This window comes from Gopherus evgoodei, chromosome 2, assembly GCF_007399415.2.
Source record: "Gopherus evgoodei ecotype Sinaloan lineage chromosome 2, rGopEvg1_v1.p, whole genome shotgun sequence".
NCBI lineage: Eukaryota > Metazoa > Chordata > Testudines > Testudinidae > Gopherus > Gopherus evgoodei.
The window spans coordinates 192,058,701-192,079,181 of record NC_044323.1 but is presented as its reverse complement, the minus strand read 5'-3'; the positions used below and the strand labels follow the sequence as shown (position 1 = coordinate 192,079,181).

Below are 20,481 nucleotides of genomic sequence, written 5' to 3'. Positions count from 1 at the left end.
AAACGTTGAAATATGATTGTATTCAAAATTACAGGGCAAAAACAACATTTAAAATAACAGAGGTGTCAAACTGGCAAAAAGGCAAAAAATTAAAATTAGTATCAGCCCTTAAAGGTTTAGTTCTCTCTTCTCTGTGTGGTGGGTGGGTTTCTCATCGTCTGTAATAGGAGTTATTGTGTGGACTGAGGGGAAAGTAACCAATAAATAAAGACATTAACAGATATTGAGAAAGTATTAATAGATATGCTCAGAGGATGCCTTTTTTAAACATTATTTTTAATTAATAATTTTATAGCCAAAAGATCCTCATTCACAATATTGAGTAACAGCCTCTAAAACCCTTGTTTTTTACATGAAAGAAGTTTTGTAAGTTAAACAAGTGTGAATGTTTTTTAAAATTATAAAATTTTACTTATGCAATTTAAAAACAAAATTAAAAGGGTTTGTTTTGTTAACAGACTTTGCTGTAATATTAAAGTTAATATAAACACTCCATTTTGATTACAAAAATAACTATTTACTATAAATATTAATGTAAATAATGTGATTTTAAAAAAATCTTCAAATCTGAGTTCCTGAATGTCAAGTTTATGCCCAGAGCAAATCTTTTACAGTCAAGTTAAAATAGCCTGAAATAGCGGTTAACTACACTAATTAAATGTATGTTTAATTAACATTAAAATGTTGTCACAGCCAGAAAATCAAGGCAATTCAAAGTTGCAGCTGAAACCTCATTCTTAATTCACTACCAAGCTGTCCTTGTTTTGGTTAAGATTTGAAGAGCTCTGAGATGACAGGCCTAATCCTGCTCCTGCTGAAGTCAACACTCATTTGTGACAGTGAGAACTGAGTAAACTCAGCCCTTTGCAGGAGGCACTTGGAATCTGTCTGCAACATAAGGGCTCACTCCTACTGTCATATAAGTCATTGACAAACTCCACCTATGGTATTTTGGCACATCCAGGTGAGCAGGGGGTGGAGTAGGTTAAGATTGGAATGGCAATAAATCAACTACAGAGTTTCAGCCTTAAATTTGTCAATGCCATTGCTGCGATAGTATATGTCCAGCAAAGAAGTTGTCATGAAGCTCCATTCAGCAAGTTACCATAGAATTCTATTGGAATAAACACAACCAGAACATCTTGGCTTCCCAATACACACAGTGTGAAAGGAAAGTTACTGTGTACTATAACAGGTACATCAATGGCAACATTTAGTTATAGAGCATATTACTAGGTCAGATCCTCAGCTGGTAGAAATCAATGAAGCTATATGAGGTTATATGGAGCTACACTGAATTACGCCAGCTGAGGATCTGTGAAATAAAGATAAGGAAGCTTCAGTCTTCTCATAATATAGTTTTAAGACAAAGGGAATGCAGTTCTCTATTTGAATATATGGCATTTTCAGGACTGTTGTAAGGCAAGTTCTTGTTTTTAATGCAGATTGTAATTTCCTTCATTTTTTATGTTTTTAAATGGTAGGCTAGCTGTATTCCCTCTCTCTTAAATTACATTATCAGAGAATTCACATCCTACTGGGAAGTACTAGCAAAAGAACAGCTCTTGCTGAGAGACAACAACTTCATTACAAATTACAGAAAAAATACTGAAACATGATGAGTATTTCTAAAATCTATCCTCCTGCAAGTGCAGAGAAAACCAGAGCTGGCATTCACATGTGATGAAATGTATAAGCAGTGATTAACTATTTAGTAGTTCAGTAGTGAGTATTAAGTTAAGTGCATATTATTTGATGGATAGCTTGAAATGGCTCTTCAGTAAGTGTGGTTTGTCATGAGATTGCATATTTCTTTTATTATTTACATGTCATCTTATTGTACATACTATTATAAGGTTACTATAAGATTACACATTAAAAAGTGCCAATTAAGGCCCAATGGCTCAAGCCTGCAAAGTGCCAAAGCTCATTTTGGGAGGTCCTGAGCATCTTCAGTTCCCATTTACGAGGGAAGTCAAAAGTGACTAGTGATTTTGGGTGACTCAGTTTTTGGGTGCCCAAGCTGAAAAAGCTTAAAGCTATCCTCTGAAAACCAGGCCTCTTTCTGGGTACCATGATTTTTGGGTGCCCAACATGAAACTGAGGTAACTACAATATTAGTCACTTTTGAAAATCTTGGTCATTGGCTTTGATGGGACTACTCATCTGGCAGGATATGACCCTAAATGATTATTGTCCATTTATCCATTTTGAATATTAATAACTGCTCTATTTTTTACTTTTGCCTTTAGAAATACTAAGAGAAACTTGACTCCATTATGTACTAATATCCTGAACATTCTGAGCTGTGGACTGAAATCTTGTATCCCAAGTTTCAGCAGGAAGATGTTAATGGAAGAGGTAGAACCCAGACCCACCCATAAAAATAAAAACAAATAAAATCTATAATAGTAGTAGTGATACAATACTAAGTAGAATGGAATGAAAGGCTGTGCTGTAGTAATTGGAGTTGATCCCATTATCATAACTGTGGCCCTGCTGACAATGATATTTTAATGTAAATAAGATTTATATGACAAATCGTGGTTCAGAATGCAATGTTTACATATATCAACATACAGGTCATTATTATTAGACAAATACCTTGTGTAATCTGCTCAGGAGCATTATTTTAAATGGATCTTTCCAGGAGCTGCTACTAATGAAAGTGTAACCAATGAAATGGCTGTAAGTAGCAAGAAATCAAATATGTTTTAAAACTGTGCAGTGTTTATGCTTGTATGTTGTTTGATGGAAAAATATATGCCAAAAGCAGCAGGGTTGCTTAAACTATGTTTTCTCGCTCTCTCCTCCAATATAATTTCAGGAGGAGAAGGGGGAAGAGAGAGAGAAAGGAAAGAGCCTGTTCCAGCATAAAGGAGACACATACATGGGTTACATTCCAGCAATTTGTATTATGCACTTTTTTTTTGGTAAAATAGTCAGTGATGGCTTTAAGACTCTTCTACCGCCATGGTCATAAAAGACCTGCAAAACCATGGGTTAATCAGGAGAATTTATTCCCCTTTCTTCTTTCCTGAGAGCAAAATATGATCTGAAAAAACAGGTACATGAAAGCTGGGAGCTTTAAAAGTTTAACATCAGGAATTGTTTTTCCAGATTTGAAGTCTTTTGACATATACATTCTTGTTAGAAAAGAGTATTGAGTACATTTTCAGCTAAGTGAGTGGGGATTTAGTTGTGTGAGTCAGCTATCTTCTCCAGTCTGCTTAAAAAAATAAAAAGTGACCCTTCACTTCAGCTAGCTTTCTGAGATGGAGTATTAAATCTTGGTACCAGATTCACTTGGCTGCATTCTTCATGTTACATGTTTTTCCCCTAAAAGTCCTGCAGCGGTACCAGCAGGTACAAATGCAGAAATAGAGGTCTTAAAAACTACTTGGGGTCAAATCCTGACTGGCATCTGGAAAACAGCATAATAGACCCCACCAAGCCCATATTTATTGTATGCTGTAAGATTGGTTTTCACTTCTCTCTCACTTGCTCTTACTGTCTTCCACAGTCAACCATACATATACCACTCACTTCTCTTATCTCCTCATCCAGCTCCTACTCATAACTTGCTAGAAACTGCTTATTCTGTATATTACTCTGGCAGAAGCAGCCAGGATTTTCTTTTCCCTCCCTTTGCCCAGGTGGGAGGAGGGAAGCAGGAGAAGCAAGATCATTGCCCCAGGTTCTCTACAAGAACACAGAAGTTCTTCTCATGGAAGTCTGGGGAAAAAGGCTGTTCTTGCCCTCTGGTCTCCTTACCATTGAGGTGGAGAGGTCTGGGGGTTCAGCCAAGGCCACACTCAGTAAAGGCCAGTCTATGTGTCCCTCTCCTCTTCATGGGTCCAAGCTTGTTTACTGATAGTCTGTCGTGTCAGGAAGATGCAGAAGAAGAAGAATGGAGATTGAGATGTACAAAAAAAAATGCAGGATTGAGTTGTTGGTATGTATATACTGCTGAACTAATACACTTCTAAATTATTTAACAGTTATAATACTTTTAGCCTTGGATTTACATAAAAGTTGTGTTCAACTGATTTTTTTCAGGTCTCAGGCAGTCTTTTAAAAGTGGGACATCTTTCCTCTTCCCCCACAAGTGACCATCGTCATTCAGAACTATATCCTTTTTCTTTTTAACTCATTAGATACATTTTTCAGAATGTATGATTAATAGTGGATCAGATCTGTGATCCATCTTATCTAATAGCCTGTCTCTGAAAGTGACCAGAACCAGGTGGTACAGAGTAAGGGGCAAAAGACACCATGATAGGTAGATATAGGATAATCTGTCCCCAGGGGAGTCTTTTTCTAACCTCTAAATTGAGATTGGTTTATAAACCCTGAAGCATGTGGTTTTCTATCCCTTCTAAAACTCTGTAAAAGTATGTAATGTTATGACTTGGGATAGTCTTGTTATCAATATAAATGCCCAATCCCTCCTTTTGATTTTGCTAAATTCTTGGTCTTCATGACATTCGGTGGCAATAAATTCCATAGTCTAATTGCGTATTTGAATTTGCCACCTTTCCATTTTATTGAATGTTTCTTTTTTTGTATTATACAGTCTACTTCTCCATAAACATTTGCATGGCAATTTATTTTTCTTCAGATCCCCACCTACAAATACTCTTAATTTCAGAGTGAATGATGGTTGCAGCCATAATGTGTTCCTGCTACACTACTCAAAAATCTTGTGCGCAGACTATCAAGAACCTGTTACAATTTCGAAGCTGCTCTTCAATGACAAATCAATTCTGTTGCCAGAATAAAAAACTGACCTACTATAGTTACATGGCAAGTCTTGCATAAAGGTCATATTTCACTTGTGACATGTTTTTGTATAAAATAATTAATTAAAACATTTTTAGGTTCCTTCTTCAAAATCAGACAGCTCCAAGGGGTGATTATATTAACCAAATATCCAGCTGATGAATGCAAATTATGCAGAAGACTAAAGAAAGCTATGGTTTAAAATATACATTTTTTTTTATTTTATGTGCAGAGAAGGTCATCCTAAATTCACAAACATAGACATTCTTATGGAAGCAAAATGATTGCCTGTTACAAATTACTGTAGAACAGGTTTGTTTACTGGCAGATTGGGTTCACTGCCATGCAAATTTCTTATGTGATGCATCTGTTTTTTATATTAGAATTAAATAACTTATGTGCTTCATATTTGTTGATTCCCAGAGGTGCAGATTAGATATTAGAGCATACACTTTTGAAATATGTCGACTGGATACATCAACATTTGCAAGCAATATTGGACAGCATAATTTTTGAAAAATATGTCCTTTAATTTTAAAAGCAATTTAATTTGCTCCTTGCATTTATCTTTTTCAGGTCCTTAATCATCTGCATAAAAAGCTGAGAAACATGTCAAAGAAGTCAGAAGCATCCAAGAAGAAGGTAGATTGCTTTCCTTATCAAGCATGCTAACTTCTCAATGTAATGTTGATTGTTACCAAAGGTGTAACATAGAGATGGACTTGAATCTAAATACACCTGAACATTGAGGGTTTAAAATCCAAACCTCAAACCAGATTTGAATTTTTCATTTGGCCCCTAGTATCTACAATGGGCTAAGCCACTATTCTAGATCTTTATCCCTTGAACTTTTGAGGATGTGAAAACCTGAGCCAATCCCTGTGACTCAGACGTATTTCTAGTATAAAAGTACTTTTCAGTTCTCCTGTTTGTTTTCCCTTTCTTGTGAATTTTTTCTGATAATGTAATTTTTGATGTAATACAAAGAATTTCTGGTTTTTAAGATAAAACTTCTAAATAAGGTTTATTGTACTTCCTGATCCTCTTTTAAAACTTTGCCATCCATGAAAACTGTTCTTATTCTTTGCTGTTCAGGGCTTAAATTAAACACCCACTACTAAGACTGCAAATAGGATTTGGAAAAGATTTTTAAATCACAAAGCTAATATTGTTCTTTAGGACTGTATAAAAGGGTCTGAATTATAGTGAATTTATCTGGTAATGCAGCACACTTTTATTGATATCAGCAGAGTTTTACTGATTTGCACCAGCTGAGGACCTGGCTCATTATTTGCAAATATTTCAAAATTTTGCAAAAATTTGTTTGCTCTGTCTTGCCCTTCCTATCCTCTACTACTGCCCCTAGAAACAGACTTGGGAGAGGTGTCCTCTTGGTGTCTGGTCCCCTTCACAAACGTTTTATTTTTTAAACAGAGGGACTGATCCTCAGCTGTGAAAATTGTCAGATACAGTGACATACTCTATGACAGTGGTTCTCAAAGTGTGGGTTGGGACCCCAAAGTGGGTCACAATCCAATTTTAAAGGGCTCACCAGGGCTGGCTTAGACTTGCTGGAACCCAGGGCCAAAGCCCCAGCCTCACCGCCTGGGGCTGAAACCAAGGCCCGAGAGCTTGAGCCCTGGGTAGCGGGGCTCAGGTTACAGGTCCCCTTCCTAGCGCTGAAGCCCATGGGCTTTGGCCCCTCCACCCAGGCAGCAGTGCTTGGGCGGGCTCAGACTTTGCCCCCCTCTTGGGGTTGTGCAGTACTTTTTGTTGTCAGGGGGGTCATGGTGCAATGAACTATGAGAATCCCTGCTCTACAACAATTTACACCAGTTGAGGATCTGACCCAGAGACTATAGGTTGCCTGAATCCTGTTCACTACCTACTATAGAATCAAACACATGGGTTATTTCACACTAGTTGCTAAATTTATCTGTAACATAATCCCACTGTAGCCAGTGTAGTTACACAAGAGATGGATCTGGTTTGAGGCTTGAAGGAACTGATTTAGGGCAAAATGGGAGAGTGTGTGCAGGGGTACGACAAGTCTAGGATAGAGTGCTGTGGAGTATGACTGGTTGGAAGATCACTAAATAGAATCATAGAAGTGTAGAACTGGAAGGAACCTCAGGAGGTCATCTAGTCCAATTCCCTGCACTCAAGGCAGGACTAAGCAATAACTAGACTACTGGTTTTCAGCTTGTGGTCTGTGGACCCCTGGGAGTCTGCACACTAGGTCTAAGGGATCTGTGAAAGGTGGTCATTACCGTAGAACGGTAGTTTTCAACATGTGGGCTACAGACCTCTGGGGAGGTCAGTAGACTATGTCTAAGGTTTCAAAAGGGGTCTACCATTAATCATTTTTTAGGAATCCACAAATGAAAAAAAGGTTGAAAACCACAGAACTAGACCATAATCTGTTCTTAAAAACCTCCAGTGATGGAGATTCTACCACCTTCCTAAACACTTTGTTCCAGTGCTTAACTATCCTGACAGGAAGTTTTCCTAATGTTCATCTAAACATTCCTTACTACAATTTAAGCCCATTGCTTCTTGTCCTTTACTCAGAGGTTAAGGTGAACCATTTTTCACCATCCTCTTTGTAATAACCTTTTAGGAAGACTTGTTATGTTCCCCATCAATCTTCTCTTCTCCAGACTAACAAACCCAATTTTTTTCAATCTTCCTTCATAGGTCAAATTTTTTTAGACCTTTAATCATTTTGTTTGCTTTCTTCTGGACTTTCTCTGGTTTGTCCACATCTTTCCTGAAGTCTGGTGTCCCGAATTGGATACAGTACTCCAGTTGAGGTCTTATCAGTGTGAAGTAGAGTGGAAAAATTACTTCTCGTGTTTTGCTTACAACACTCCTACTGGGGTTTGCTTTTTTTGCAGCAGTGTTACACTATTGACTCATATGTACCTTGTGATCCACTGTAAACCCCAGATCCCTTTCCACAGTACTCCTTTCTAGGCAGTCATTTCCCATTTTGTATGTGTGCAATTGATTGTTCCTTCCTAAATGGAGTACTTCACATCTGTCCTTATTAAATGTCATTCTGTTTACTTGAGACCAGTTTTCCAGTTTGTCTTGATCACTTTGAATTTTAATCCTATTCTCTAAAGTATTTGCAATCCCTTCCATCTTGGTATAATCTGAAAACTTTATAAGTGTACTCTCTATGCCATCTCTAAATCCATTTGAGAAGATATTGAACGGAACTGGACCCAGGACCTATCCCTGCAGGACTGCACTAGATAGTCCCTTCCACGTTGGCTGTGACTCATTTATAACTACCCTCTGGGAACCAATTATGCACCCACTTTATAGTAGTATCAGAGAGGTAGCCATGTTAGTCTGGATCTGTAAAAGCAGCAAAGAATCCTGTGGCACCTTATAGACTAACAGACGTTTACAGATTACGTTTACGTTTACCAGATGCATCTGATGAAGTGGGTATTCACCCACGAAAGCTCATGCTCCAAAACGTCTGTTAGTCTATAAGGTGCCACAGGAATCTTTACTACTTTATAGTAGCTCCTTCTAGGCTGTATTTCCCTAGTTGGTGTATGAAGTGTCATATGAGACATTATCAAAAGCCTTACTAAAGACAAGATATACCACATCAACTGCTTCTCCCTATCCACAAGGCTTGTTACCCTATCAAAGAAAGTGATTAGGTTGGTTATATGTGATTTGGCCTTGACAAATTCATGTTGGTTGTTACTTAACACTTTATTATTTTCTAGGTGTTTACAGACTGATTTCTTGATAATTTGCTGTATTATATTACTGGTCTGTAATTCCCTAGGATGTCCTTATTCCTCTTTTTTATAGATTGGCATTATATTTTCCCTCTTGAAGTCCTCTAGAATCTCTCCTGTCTTCCTTGAGTTTTCAAAGATAATCGCCAATGACTCAGATATCTCCTACGTCAGCTCCTTGAGTATTCTAGGATGTATTTCATCAGGAGTTGCCAACTTGAAGACATCTAACTTGCATAAGTAAATTTTAACTTGTTTTTCCCTATTTTAGCATCAGAATCTACCTCATTTTCAAAGGCATTCACTATGTCAGATGTCTGATTGCTACTAACCTTTTTGGTGAAAACTAAAACAAAAAAAGGCATTTACTACTTTTGCCATTTCCACATTTTCTGTTGTTGTCTTTCCCCCCTCATTGGGTAATGGGCCTTCCCTGTCCTTGGTCTTCCTTTTGCTTCTAAGGTATTTGTAGAATGTTTTCTTGTTACCCTTCATGTCTCTAGTAAGTTAATCTCATTTTCTCAGTTTGTCCCTACATGGTTGTGTTTTTTTTTAATAGTTGTCCTTCATAATTTGACCCTGTTTCCACTTTTTATAGGACTCTTTTTTGAGTTTCAGATCATTGAAGATCTTATGTTTCTTCTGATTTCCCCCAGCTACTCCATCATCACTTGTGGATGTGAAAGAGTTTTCCTTTTGAATGGGAAGGTTCATCTTTTGCAGAACATCTGCTCTGTTGATTAGGTGACCCTGATGTGGAATCTAGTGAATGGTTTCCTGGAGCTTTTGTATCTCCAAAGGCAATGGATATTATTTGATGGATTGGGCCCATTGAAATAAGAATGTAGGTGTGAATGATTGTGTTAGTGAGGTTAAGAGTGAAGATGACTGAATGGCATTGAAGTTCTACTGCTGCTCAGGGAAGCTACTTAGAGGCAGAGCTGGATACATTTTCTGTATCAGCCAAATGCTGTTTGCAGCTAAAACGAATTAAATCTAATGCTAATGTTTCTCTTGAGTGAGAACTAATTAGCACAATCTCCGATGCAGAAAATTTTTATCCATTGTCACTGAAATGGGAATGATTTTCATGAGCAGTCCAACCTTCTCTTAAGGAGATGAGATTGATTTCTTACCAGCCTGAGCTAAAAATCTATTGTTCAGAGTAAGTGGCTGCCCCAGTCATTACAGGTAAATAGAACCCAAATTCAAGAACCTAGCAAAATGTCTAGGCCTCATGTACACTTATGTGTACCGTTTCATGTTTCTGTGTTATAACATAGTTTAGTGTTGCTTGAGTAGATGGGACTAGGCTCTATGCCCAGGGATATAAGATAGCTCTGTAACATGGTTTGACTGCACAGGCAAGATCAAATCATGTTGTAAAAGTGACGACCCTATTTATGTAATAACAGTGAATGACACATTTGGTAGTTAAGATGGAGCTTACATCTCTCAGCGATGAACTAATTGAAAGAAGTAATAGCTGGAAACGTAATAGGTGTTAATTTATTGAACAATTGCAAAACAATAAGTATTTTCCTAAGGAAGTAACTGAAACTTAAAGAAAGCCCTGACAATGATTTTTCGAAGACATGGTTGCATTCCATTGTCCTAGAAGCCTAACATTTCTCTATTTATATCCTAGTACTCCCCATTGACAGAGTCTATCATTGGAGATGGATAGCATCTCTTTATGAAAACAAGGACAATGAAATCAGGTAGCAGCAGTGGGTCTAGTCTGTTCTGCTCAATTTGTTAGTTTTGTCTAATATGCTGTTTTTGTTGGTGAGCTTGGGTTTCCAGGTTATGAAAAGCATATATTAGCCCCCTCCTTCCAATTCAGGTTTAATACATATATTGTGGTCATTTTTTATTGTTTGGCACCAGGGTGTACTCCCATGATTTCCACCAACATTAATGGGATTTGTATGGCTAATGGACAGCAGGGGCGGCTCCAGGCCCCAGCACGCCAAGCGCATGCTTGGGGTGGCATGCCACGGGGGGCGCTTTGCTGGTCATCGGGAGGGTGGCAGGTGGCTCCAGTGGACCTCCCGCAGGTGTGCCTGTGGAGGGTCTGCTGGTCCCGCGGCTTTGGTGGAGCATCCGCAGGCAAGCCTGCGGGAGGTCCACCGGAGCTGCGGGACCCGCGACTGGCAGAGCGCCCCCGCGGAGTGCTGCCATGCTTGGGGCGGCAAAATGGCTAGAGCCACCCCGATGGACAGATTTGCAAAAGACCTCTCCTCCTCATTTAGGCACTTAAATTAAGTGGCCAGTTGGATGCTGAGCACTTCTGAAAATGTGGCAACTGAATTTAGGTGGAGGTCTTTTGAAAATCTGGCCCTAAATCTTTCACAGAAAACATAGCCTATTAGATTTAAAGTGATGGCATTTCCCAAGGGCTTGCATCACCACTGCATTACACCTGTTTTGTGTCAGTGGAACTCCATTGCAACTCCATGGAGTTCCACTGACATAAAATTGAACTAAAAAAGTAGTTAATCAGAGCCTTAATCTTTACATATGGCTTCCTGCCATTTGAATTCACACAGTCCGTGCAATGGAAACCTCATGTTTATCAAGTGAAGTTTGAGGACCTATGTTCTTCTTGACCTAATCCAATGATATGAAATAAAATACATATGGCTGATAAACTGAAATAGTTTGCAAATACTTAGAAGTGTGTTTTTCCCTAATGGTTTTGAAGTACGTTGTTGAAACTGTTTGCTCAAGTGTTAATAAATCATCCATGTTTCTCTTTTCCTGCCTTAGACAGCCCAGACTGTGCTGGTGGTGGTGGTGGTTTTTGGCATATCTTGGCTGCCACATCATGTGATCCACCTCTGGGCTGAATTTGGAGTTTTCCCACTGACTCAAGCTTCATTTCTCTTCAGAGTAACAGCGCACTGCCTGGCTTACAGCAATTCTTCTGTAAATCCTATTATATACGCATTCCTCTCTGAAAATTTTAGGAAGGCCTACAAACAAGTCTTCAAATGCCAGATAGGTAATGAATCGCCTCTGAATGATGTTAAAGAAAGTAAAAGTCGGATAGATACAGCACCGTCTACCAATTGTACTCATGTGTGAGCAACAATTAAAAAAAAAATCCCGTCATGTTGGGTTTTCATATGTGTGGACTAGACTCTAGAAAAAGCACAGTGAGCTCCTAAAAAGAGCTGCAGCTTCAGCTTCAGCTTGATAATTGTTAGAATTAAAAAATTCAGTTTCCTTACATTTACCAGATAACTGTGGCCATTCTTAATATTCGACATCTTTGTCTAGCATGGTTCAAATGAAGATCTGTCCTTTGAAAGATGTTCCAGAAAAAGTGGGTAATGGTATGTCAGTACTAGCCCTCTTATTAATTTAGTAGGAAAGCTAATAACTTGCTAATTATAAATATTGACATACAGCATATTCCATTTGCGCCTATAACACAAATATGTTAACATAGAATGCAATTGTACTATTCCTAATCCAGTTCTATAAGGTCAAACTTAATTTCTCCCCCCCACCCCCAATTTATAGAATAATCTCTCACCTCAAAGAAAGGTAATTAATGGTGCAGTACTATGATTTCAAGAGAAATGGTTAGATTTCAAAGATAATTTAAACTTCAGTCATCTCTTCAGGTTGGTTCTGACAATGGTTTTGTTCGTTTGTTTTTAAGCAAATATTGAGCAGAAATAATTTCCATGTACTGAAGTAATTACTTAGAGAAGAAATGCTAAACTAACTATATAATTTACACCATGTTATTGAGGTACTGAGGTTGTACTCTGTCTGGCTAGGCTGGCTGCATATACAAAACAATGGTTACGCCTTTAAAATTTTGCTTAAGGCACTCACATAACTGTGGCATAACATAGGTTGATGTAGTCAAATTGGGAAGGGTTTGTTTCAGGTCTCTGTGTGTGTGTGTGTGTGTGTATGTATGTATGTATATATATATATACATGCCATTTCTAGTTATTGATATATACCTAAATATATTTCAGCTTAAACATTAAGTTATGGATATGTTCATACGTACACACACACACTGCTATTTTTTGAAGGAAGCTTTAAATGGGGGTTGAAATTGTTGACATTATCATTCCAACAGTACTATTAGAGTCTTAATATCAGACAGCTTAATAGTTTTAAGTTGGAAAAAATACAGTTAGTATTTTTAAAACAAAGTAAGTGGTCCAATCCTGCAGACATTTTACTAACATGGGTAGTTCCACTGACTTTGTTCCAGATTCTCAGCTAGTGAAAAGAGGTGTACCTCCATTGTCTTTAATACAGCTACATCAATATATACCAGCTGATATTCTGACCTTCTAAGTTTAAATTTGATTCAGCCCCCGCTGAAGTCAATGAGAGTATTTCCATTGACGTTAGTAGGAGTTGGGTTGGATCCATATTACGTGCATGAGATTTTACATTTTTCTCCAGTTAATGCTGTACCACATTCCTCTTCCTCCTGAGACTTAATGTTTACAACAGGGCATGTGTATCTTTTTGTGCTTAGTAGAAGATGGTTGTGACAAAGTCAGTGAAATTCCAAGCTAGAGAGAAATTTACTATGGCTTAATTCACACAAAAATGTCTGCATTTACACACCAATTCATGCACTTAGACACAGTAGAGAAAACATCTCAGAAAATAGTACTGCATATATAGAACTATTGTTTGTTTGTTCACTTTTTCCTCCTGTATGTGAATGGCTTACTCTGTAACATATCTCTGAGTACGCATGAAATGGCATAGAGCTATTTTACCACATGCAAAGTACATTATCAGAGTCAAATTAATTAATAGGTAGCAGGTTTAAAAAGGACTAGGTAAATTCATAGAGGATAGGTCCATCCATGGCTATTAGCCAGGATGGGCAGGGATGGTATCCCTAGCCTCTGTTTGCCAGAGGCTGGGAATGGGCGACAAGGATGGATCACTTGATGATTCCTGTTCTGTTTATTTGCTCTAGGGCACCTGGTACTGGCCGTCAGAAGACAGGATACTGGGCTAGATCGACCTTTGGTCTGACCCAATATGGCTGTTCCTATGTTATTAAAATAGAAAATGCTAAATGTAGTTTGGGACACAGCTCTTTCAGGGGTTAGTCTAAGACTGTGGACTGAATTTCCACAGGAACTAGGGGCAACCAGAAATCTCACCACCTACTACATGGCATACATCATTGACCTGCCTTCTCTAACATGGTATACACAGCAACATATATACATAAATGAAATATATATGTTTTTAAAACCTACCACAAGACTCCACTGCAAACATAATTCTGTCTTTGGGGAGAGTATGAGAGAGGGAACAAACATCATGTGATAGGTATTAGTCATGTACTACTGGAAGGGGCTTACATACTATGGTGAAGAGGGGTGGTATAAGAACCCATAGAGAATAGAATGGAGAGATCTTGCAGCATTTCTATGAAGATATAAAGTTATTCTGAGTAGTGGCTCTGAAAGAGTGCTCTGGGAGGGGGCAGAGGGTTGGGGCAAAGGGGAGTGAGGGCTCCAGGAGGGACTTTGGGTAGGGGAAGGGACTCTGGGCTGGGGCGTGGGAGAGGGTTCAGGGTGTGGGTCCTGGTGCCACTTACTGCAGCTCCCAGTTCCTAGACACATGGTCAGCCAGGGAGGCTCCATGCTCTACCCTCATGCCCACAGGCACCAGCCCACAGCTCCCATTGGTCACGATTCCCAGCCAATGGGAGCTGTGAAGCTGGCCCGTGGGTCAGGGGCAGCACATGCCACCTCCCTGGCCGCCCATGTGTCTAGGGCTGCAGGGACCTAACATCCCTTTCTGGCAGCCTCGCAGAGCAAGGGAAAGTGAGGAGTCTGCCTTAGTCCTGGGCCCCTGCTGCGCTGCCGACCTGATTTTTAATAGCCTGGTCAGCAGTGCTGACTGGAGCCACCAGGGTCACTTTTCAACCGGGTGTTCTAGTCATAAACCAGATGCCTGGCAAGCCTAGGCCAAATTGAAGCCCTAAGTGCTTTCATCTGGGATGAATAGACATTAATGCTTTAAAAGCAGTATTAATGTGTGCTTGTATTTTGGGAAGTTGTACCCTACAGATATTGTTTGGCTGCAGGTCTTGGGGAGTTGCACATGCACAACCAGAGACCTGAATTTAAATACCCACTGAAGTCAAAAGAAGGACACCCACGGACTTCAGTGGGCATTGGATTGGGCTAGATTCTGCCAATCTTACTTTAGATGAGTAGTACTTACTCATGTGAGTCATGTGTATTTTGTCAACAAACGGTTCCTGTTTAGGCTGTTTCACCCTGACTATCTCTAAAAAAAAGTTTAGAATTAAAGTGCACATTTAAAATATTCAAAACATAATTTTAATGTGATAAATTGTTTTAATACTAGGAATTAGCCAAGTCAGCTTTAAAATAGAATAAGGACAAGATCATGATTTCCATATTTGTCTCTATGGAGTGGATGGAAGGAGAGAAGTCCACTTCGTGGGCCTATATTTTGTCAGTGAGAAAGTGGTTGAGGCAAAATGGCATATAGCGAGGTAAAAGCTGTGCACCTTCTCCTCCTCACGTCAGCGTGGCTCCCTCCTGCAAAATTCCAAAGTCCTCTAGAAAGAGGCTCACTCTTCCAGATGTCACATGGAAGGAAGGCTGCTGATAGTTACTAGCCAAATATTTTCACATTATGGAATTTCTTTTTTCTCTTTTTCTTTTAAAAAAATAATCTGAAATTTCATTAGAAAACATTGCACTAAGAGAACTTGGATTTTTTTTAAGGTTTTTCATTCAACTTTAGCTCTGCAAATTTGTGTGTATGCATTATTAAACTAGGATTTATTTACATGATCACATACTCTTTAAAGTAATACAATGCATCATAAATTGTTCTACATGTGAGGTACACATCTGTAGCATCTTGTAAAACTGTGCACTACTATGTATATGCCAAACCATAAATTGTTTATCTGGAAATCAGAAAGTAAACTAATCTTATAAAATCATACTACACAATAAATGCAACTGCACTATATTATAATAAAATCTTGCTGGCATATCAATGCCACCTACAGTTTCAGCTACGTTAGCTTCATAGGCAATTGCCTCATCTCCTGAATTGCACCTGAGGAATGCAGTCCTGGTTAAGAAAATGGATAATACATGGCTGCTGATAGACTTTTAAGTATGTATTTTAACAATTTGTCAATTAAAAGTCTAAGTCAATACAAACATACTGACCCATTGACAGTGAAAGTAGTATAAATATTCAAGAAAGAAATATGAGAAAGTGCTGTATCTGTTTATCTCAAGGAGGAGAAAAAATGGAAAATTATAATGGATTATTTGAGAAATAATGTGATAAGGTAAACAGCAACTGCATTGAAATGCATATGCAAAAGAGGACAGGGTCAACCTGGTGTGGGAATCACCCTTAATATTGCTATTTCCTGACTTTTGAGTGCTTAACTGTGCCATCTCAACATTCTCTTAATATAGGTTTTTTATTGTGGAATATATTGTGGCTTTGGTAGAGGAGTTATTTTCAACACATTAAAAGTGGTTTACATGCTATAAACTAGCTTAGTAAAACAGCTTACTTTTTTGTCAAGATAAAACATTTGAATTAAGTGTTAAAACTCATGGTCCTGCAAATTTTGATAGTCAGACATTTTGAACTTGTGCATGTCTTTCCTAACTTTTGAAGCTTATGGCACTTGTTTTTGTAAAAGAACATTACTATCTCCAAGAGATAAGCACCAGGTGTATTGTATTTTAAAATGTTACAATAAAGAAATTTTGTTTTGAATGCATAAATTGTGTGGACAGTGGAGAAAATCTATGTACAGTGATAATGCTATGAATGTTAATATTTTAGACTGCATTATATTCATGGCTGCTGCACACTTTGGTCTATTTATATTGTGCCTAACAATAGTTATACATTTTCAGATAAGAGCAAAGAACATCTAGCTTAGAATGTTTGTTTTAGTATTGTGTATTAATTACATACACAAATTGTGAAAGAGCAGAAAATTTAATCTGTATTTGTGTCATTGTATAGTTGATTTAAAGTACCATGCAGCTGTTCTAAATTATATCTGTATTCTGCCTTAATTTTAAATACATCTGTAGAATTTGTTTCTGCACATAATTGTAATATGTACTGAAATATTAAAACAGTTTTAGTGTGTTTGTATAACAATCTAACAACCCAAAGGTAATCTTTCCGGGAACTACGGGGGATTAACCTTCAGTGCTACACCAATTATCGGATGGAGTCCCATAGTTAAACACCCTCATATCAGAATGCAAATGCCTTTATTGAAGTTTCGTTGTGCCATTTTAGTAAATTTTTAAAAGCCTTTGAAATTTAAATATTTTAAATGCAGCAGGTTTCCTTTCCCTTAGACTGGTGTAAATAGAGAATAGCTACTGAAGCCAAGGGAGCAATATCAATAGAAAACCGCTGTAATGTTAGAATTGAGCCCCACAGGTTTGTGCATTACTCATGAATTACACCCACAGGGCCAGATTCTGGTGTCACTTACCTTATGACTAGTTTACAAACACAGTCGTACCACAATAACCAAATGTGTGAATCATAGCTTATTTAGTTATTTCAGTGCAAGTCTATGTGTGGCGCATCTTATTTTGGAATAATAATGACTTAAGCTTGGTAATGGCCTTATGAGGTAACTCATTAAATTTAATTGGTGCAGGTTTGTGTGTAGACTACTCCTGGGAGAATTCTGTGCCAAAATTAAAAATTATGCATACGGTATTTTAAAATTCTGCATACTTTGTTTGTCAAAATAACACAATGCCAGTTTCAACTATTTTTTGGGAATTTATTTCAAAATACCAGTCAGCAAATATGTGTATAATAATACAGACAACAAAAAAGATTCAGAAAATGTGTTTTGATAAGTAGATTCCTTACTAGGCATATTAATACAGAACTTTTGAGTAATAATTCATTTAAAATACAATACAGAAATGAATTTCCCATACCCCTCAGAAGCCGTGCAAAGGCTTAGGGAAGTCAGGGGCAATGGAGGAGCTGAGGGAGAGGGAAGTAAGTGTTAGGAAGGAGCCTGTGAGTGAACCTAGAGGGTTGTAGGATGTGGGTGAGAGAAGCATGGAATGGTTTTTTTTTGGGAGGGGGAGTGGAGGGATTGTTAGGGAGTTGGGGAGCCTCCCCCATGCAATGCCAGGCTGACCCCTAGTCTCCCCCATTCAGTCAGGCACATCTGCCCCTGTCTCCATGTGTCCCCATGCCCCCACTCAGCCATCCTCCTCCCCCTGTCACCATGAGGCCCTGCATCCCTCTCCCCATTCCCATATGTTCCTGTAGCCATCTGTGTCACTGCAACCGCTCCCTCCTGTCCCTGTGTCCCTGAACCCTCACTCAGTTACCGCCCTTCCTCCATCCCAATGTGTCTCTGTACCTCATTCAAACACCCCTCTTCCCCATATGTTCCTGTACTGCCGCTCTGCCACCCCTACTCCCATTCAGCTCTGGCTCAATGCTGTAACCTCACTTGCATGTGTGTCCCTGTCCTAGTCTGTCTGCCCACTAGCCCTTCTGAACCCAGGTCTATGTGACTCCCCCCAGTAGCCCCATGTGCCCAGCTCTGTCCATCTCTCCTGTATCTTGTGTCTCCTCACTTGGCCCCGCAACCAGGATACTGCTTTGGCCCATGAACCTGCTGCCCTGGTGGGCAAAAGGTATAACTGCAGCTGCAGAGAAAAAATCTGCACATGTGCAGTGGCACAGAATTCTCCAGGAGTAGTAGACCAGCTGTTAGGATAAATCAAGGGTAACTTTGTTGCAATCAAAGGTATTATACCAGCGTAAAACTAGAAGGAGATCAGAATAAAGCCCTTTGGGTCTTCTTTCCAAATGAAAGCCCAGGATCTGCTGCAAAATAATGCATATGCACAAGTGACAACATGGATAATTGTGATTGTGCTTTTAAACTGGGAAAATTTACATACACCCACACACCATAAGTGCTTAGGTAGCCATTTACATGTGAATTTACTTGATGTGTGCACAAATATAGGTGCACGTTGCTGTTCACATTTTTTGAACATAGACTTTGGTTATAGACAACCCCTGGCTGGGATGATTTAATTGGGGTTGGGTCCTGCTTTGAGCAGGGGGTAGGACTAGATGACTTCCTGAGGTCTCTTCCAACCCTAATCTTCTATGATTCTATTTCTCTATTTTTAAAAAATGTTTGCTTAATGGTCACACTCTGCTCTTGCTTGTACATGTACCCCTACATCTGATCTTTCCTGTGCCTTTGGATATGGATGTGCTTGGCTGTAAGCCATTGGGATTCATGTCCATCTGAGGGCAGAGTCTGGCTTTAAATTATCTCTGTGTCTCTTGATCAGCATTTAAATAGATTTAAGAATGGCAAACTGATATATCTGACCAATGATTGGTGAAGTGGTAAATAATGATAAGGATAGGTAATTTATATTGGATTTCTCAGTACTCAGTGTAATCAAACAAGTGTAATGCTGTGACTAAAGGGCTTAAGGGAATTCTTGGAATACTGAATAGAAGAAAGTACATAGGTGATGTTACTCTGTACGTGGTATTAGTGGAATCGCCACAGAAATGTTGTAACCAGGTTTGATGTTCACCCTTGAAAAATGATGTTGATATAGAGTGTTCATAAAAGGACTACAAGAACGATTCAAGATCTAGAAAATATATCTTACAATGAGAGGTCTAAGGTGGTCAATCTATTTAATTTCCTGGAGAGAAAGTTAAGAGGTGACTCGATCATAGTCTAATACTCACCAGGGGAGAAGATATCTGATGCTGCAGGGCTCTTAATCTAGCAAAGACATAACAAGATTCAATGGCTGGAAGCAAAGCTATAAAATTCAATTTTTTCAAACAGTGATGGCAATTAACCTTTAGAATAGTTTACCAGCTAATGTGTTAGATCCTCCATCACCTTGGAATCTTTTAATTTAGTTTGGATAGGTTTCAAAAAGATATGCTCTAGTTCAACCACAAGTTATTGTGTTGGATGGAAGTAATCACTGAGTGAAGTTCTGTGGCCTGTGTTATGCAGCATGGCAGATTTTATTATCATAATGGTCTCTTCTAGCCTCAAAATCTATTAATGGAATTAATGTTATAGGAGCTATACAGATATCAAAAGAAAAAAAATAGATCCCTAAAATTGTTTAATTTAAAAATGATCTCCTTTTACATGTATCCGCTAGTCTAGCTATGTATGCAAGTGAAGTACATCCCAAAAAGCACAATGAAGAAAGGATTAAAAATCCTGGTATACAAATAATTCTTGTTAATTACAGAAATAAAATGATGTTATCCCCTTTTCCCGGTTTCACTTCATTACTTTTTTACCACTATTACCCTTGGCTTGATCACTCTGCAGTAGTTACACAAGGTATTTCACAGTTTTCATGAGGGTTACGAGTGTTGATATCATCATGTATATCTGAAAAACCTTGAGGTAATGGCACTTTTCTCAATAAGGAAAATCTGATAGTTTTTAAAGCTGTTGTAAAATTATGTAGAACCTTTAGTAGGATTATGCATGCTGTTTGAGCACTGAGATAATTGCAACACTGAAATTATTGCAGAATGAGTCATGTGTTAATTTAGTTTAAGCATAAACCAGAGTTCACCAAACAATGTCATATTGACATATATCATCTAGCACAGGGGTCAGCAGCCTTTCAGAAGAGATGTGCCGAGTCTTCATTTATCCACTCTGATTTAAGGTTTCACATGCCAGTAATACATTTTAATGTTTTTAGAAGATGTCTTTCTGTAAGTCTATAATATATAACTAAACTATTGTTGTATGTAAAGTAAATAAGGTTTTAAAAATGTTTTAGAAGCTTCATTTAAAATTATATTAAAATGCAGATTCCCCCCCCCC

At 38.4% G+C, this 20,481-nt stretch overlaps 1 protein-coding gene across 2 annotated transcripts in view; it reads left to right on the top strand.

The window, feature by feature from the left end:
• GALR1 (galanin receptor 1) overlaps positions 1-20,481 on the top strand; it is a 141,662-nt gene that overhangs the window by 2,818 nt on the left and 118,363 nt on the right. Inside the window, exons 2-3 of one of the 2 annotated variants that reach the window (XM_030552606.1) lie at positions 5,359-5,424; positions 11,322-11,556. In XM_030552606.1, the coding sequence (XP_030408466.1) occupies positions 5,359-5,424; positions 11,322-11,556 (301 nt within the window). Of the gene's footprint in view, positions 1-5,358; positions 5,425-11,321; positions 13,408-20,481 lie in introns of those variants that run through there. The other variant, XM_030552605.1, reaches the window with a different exon arrangement.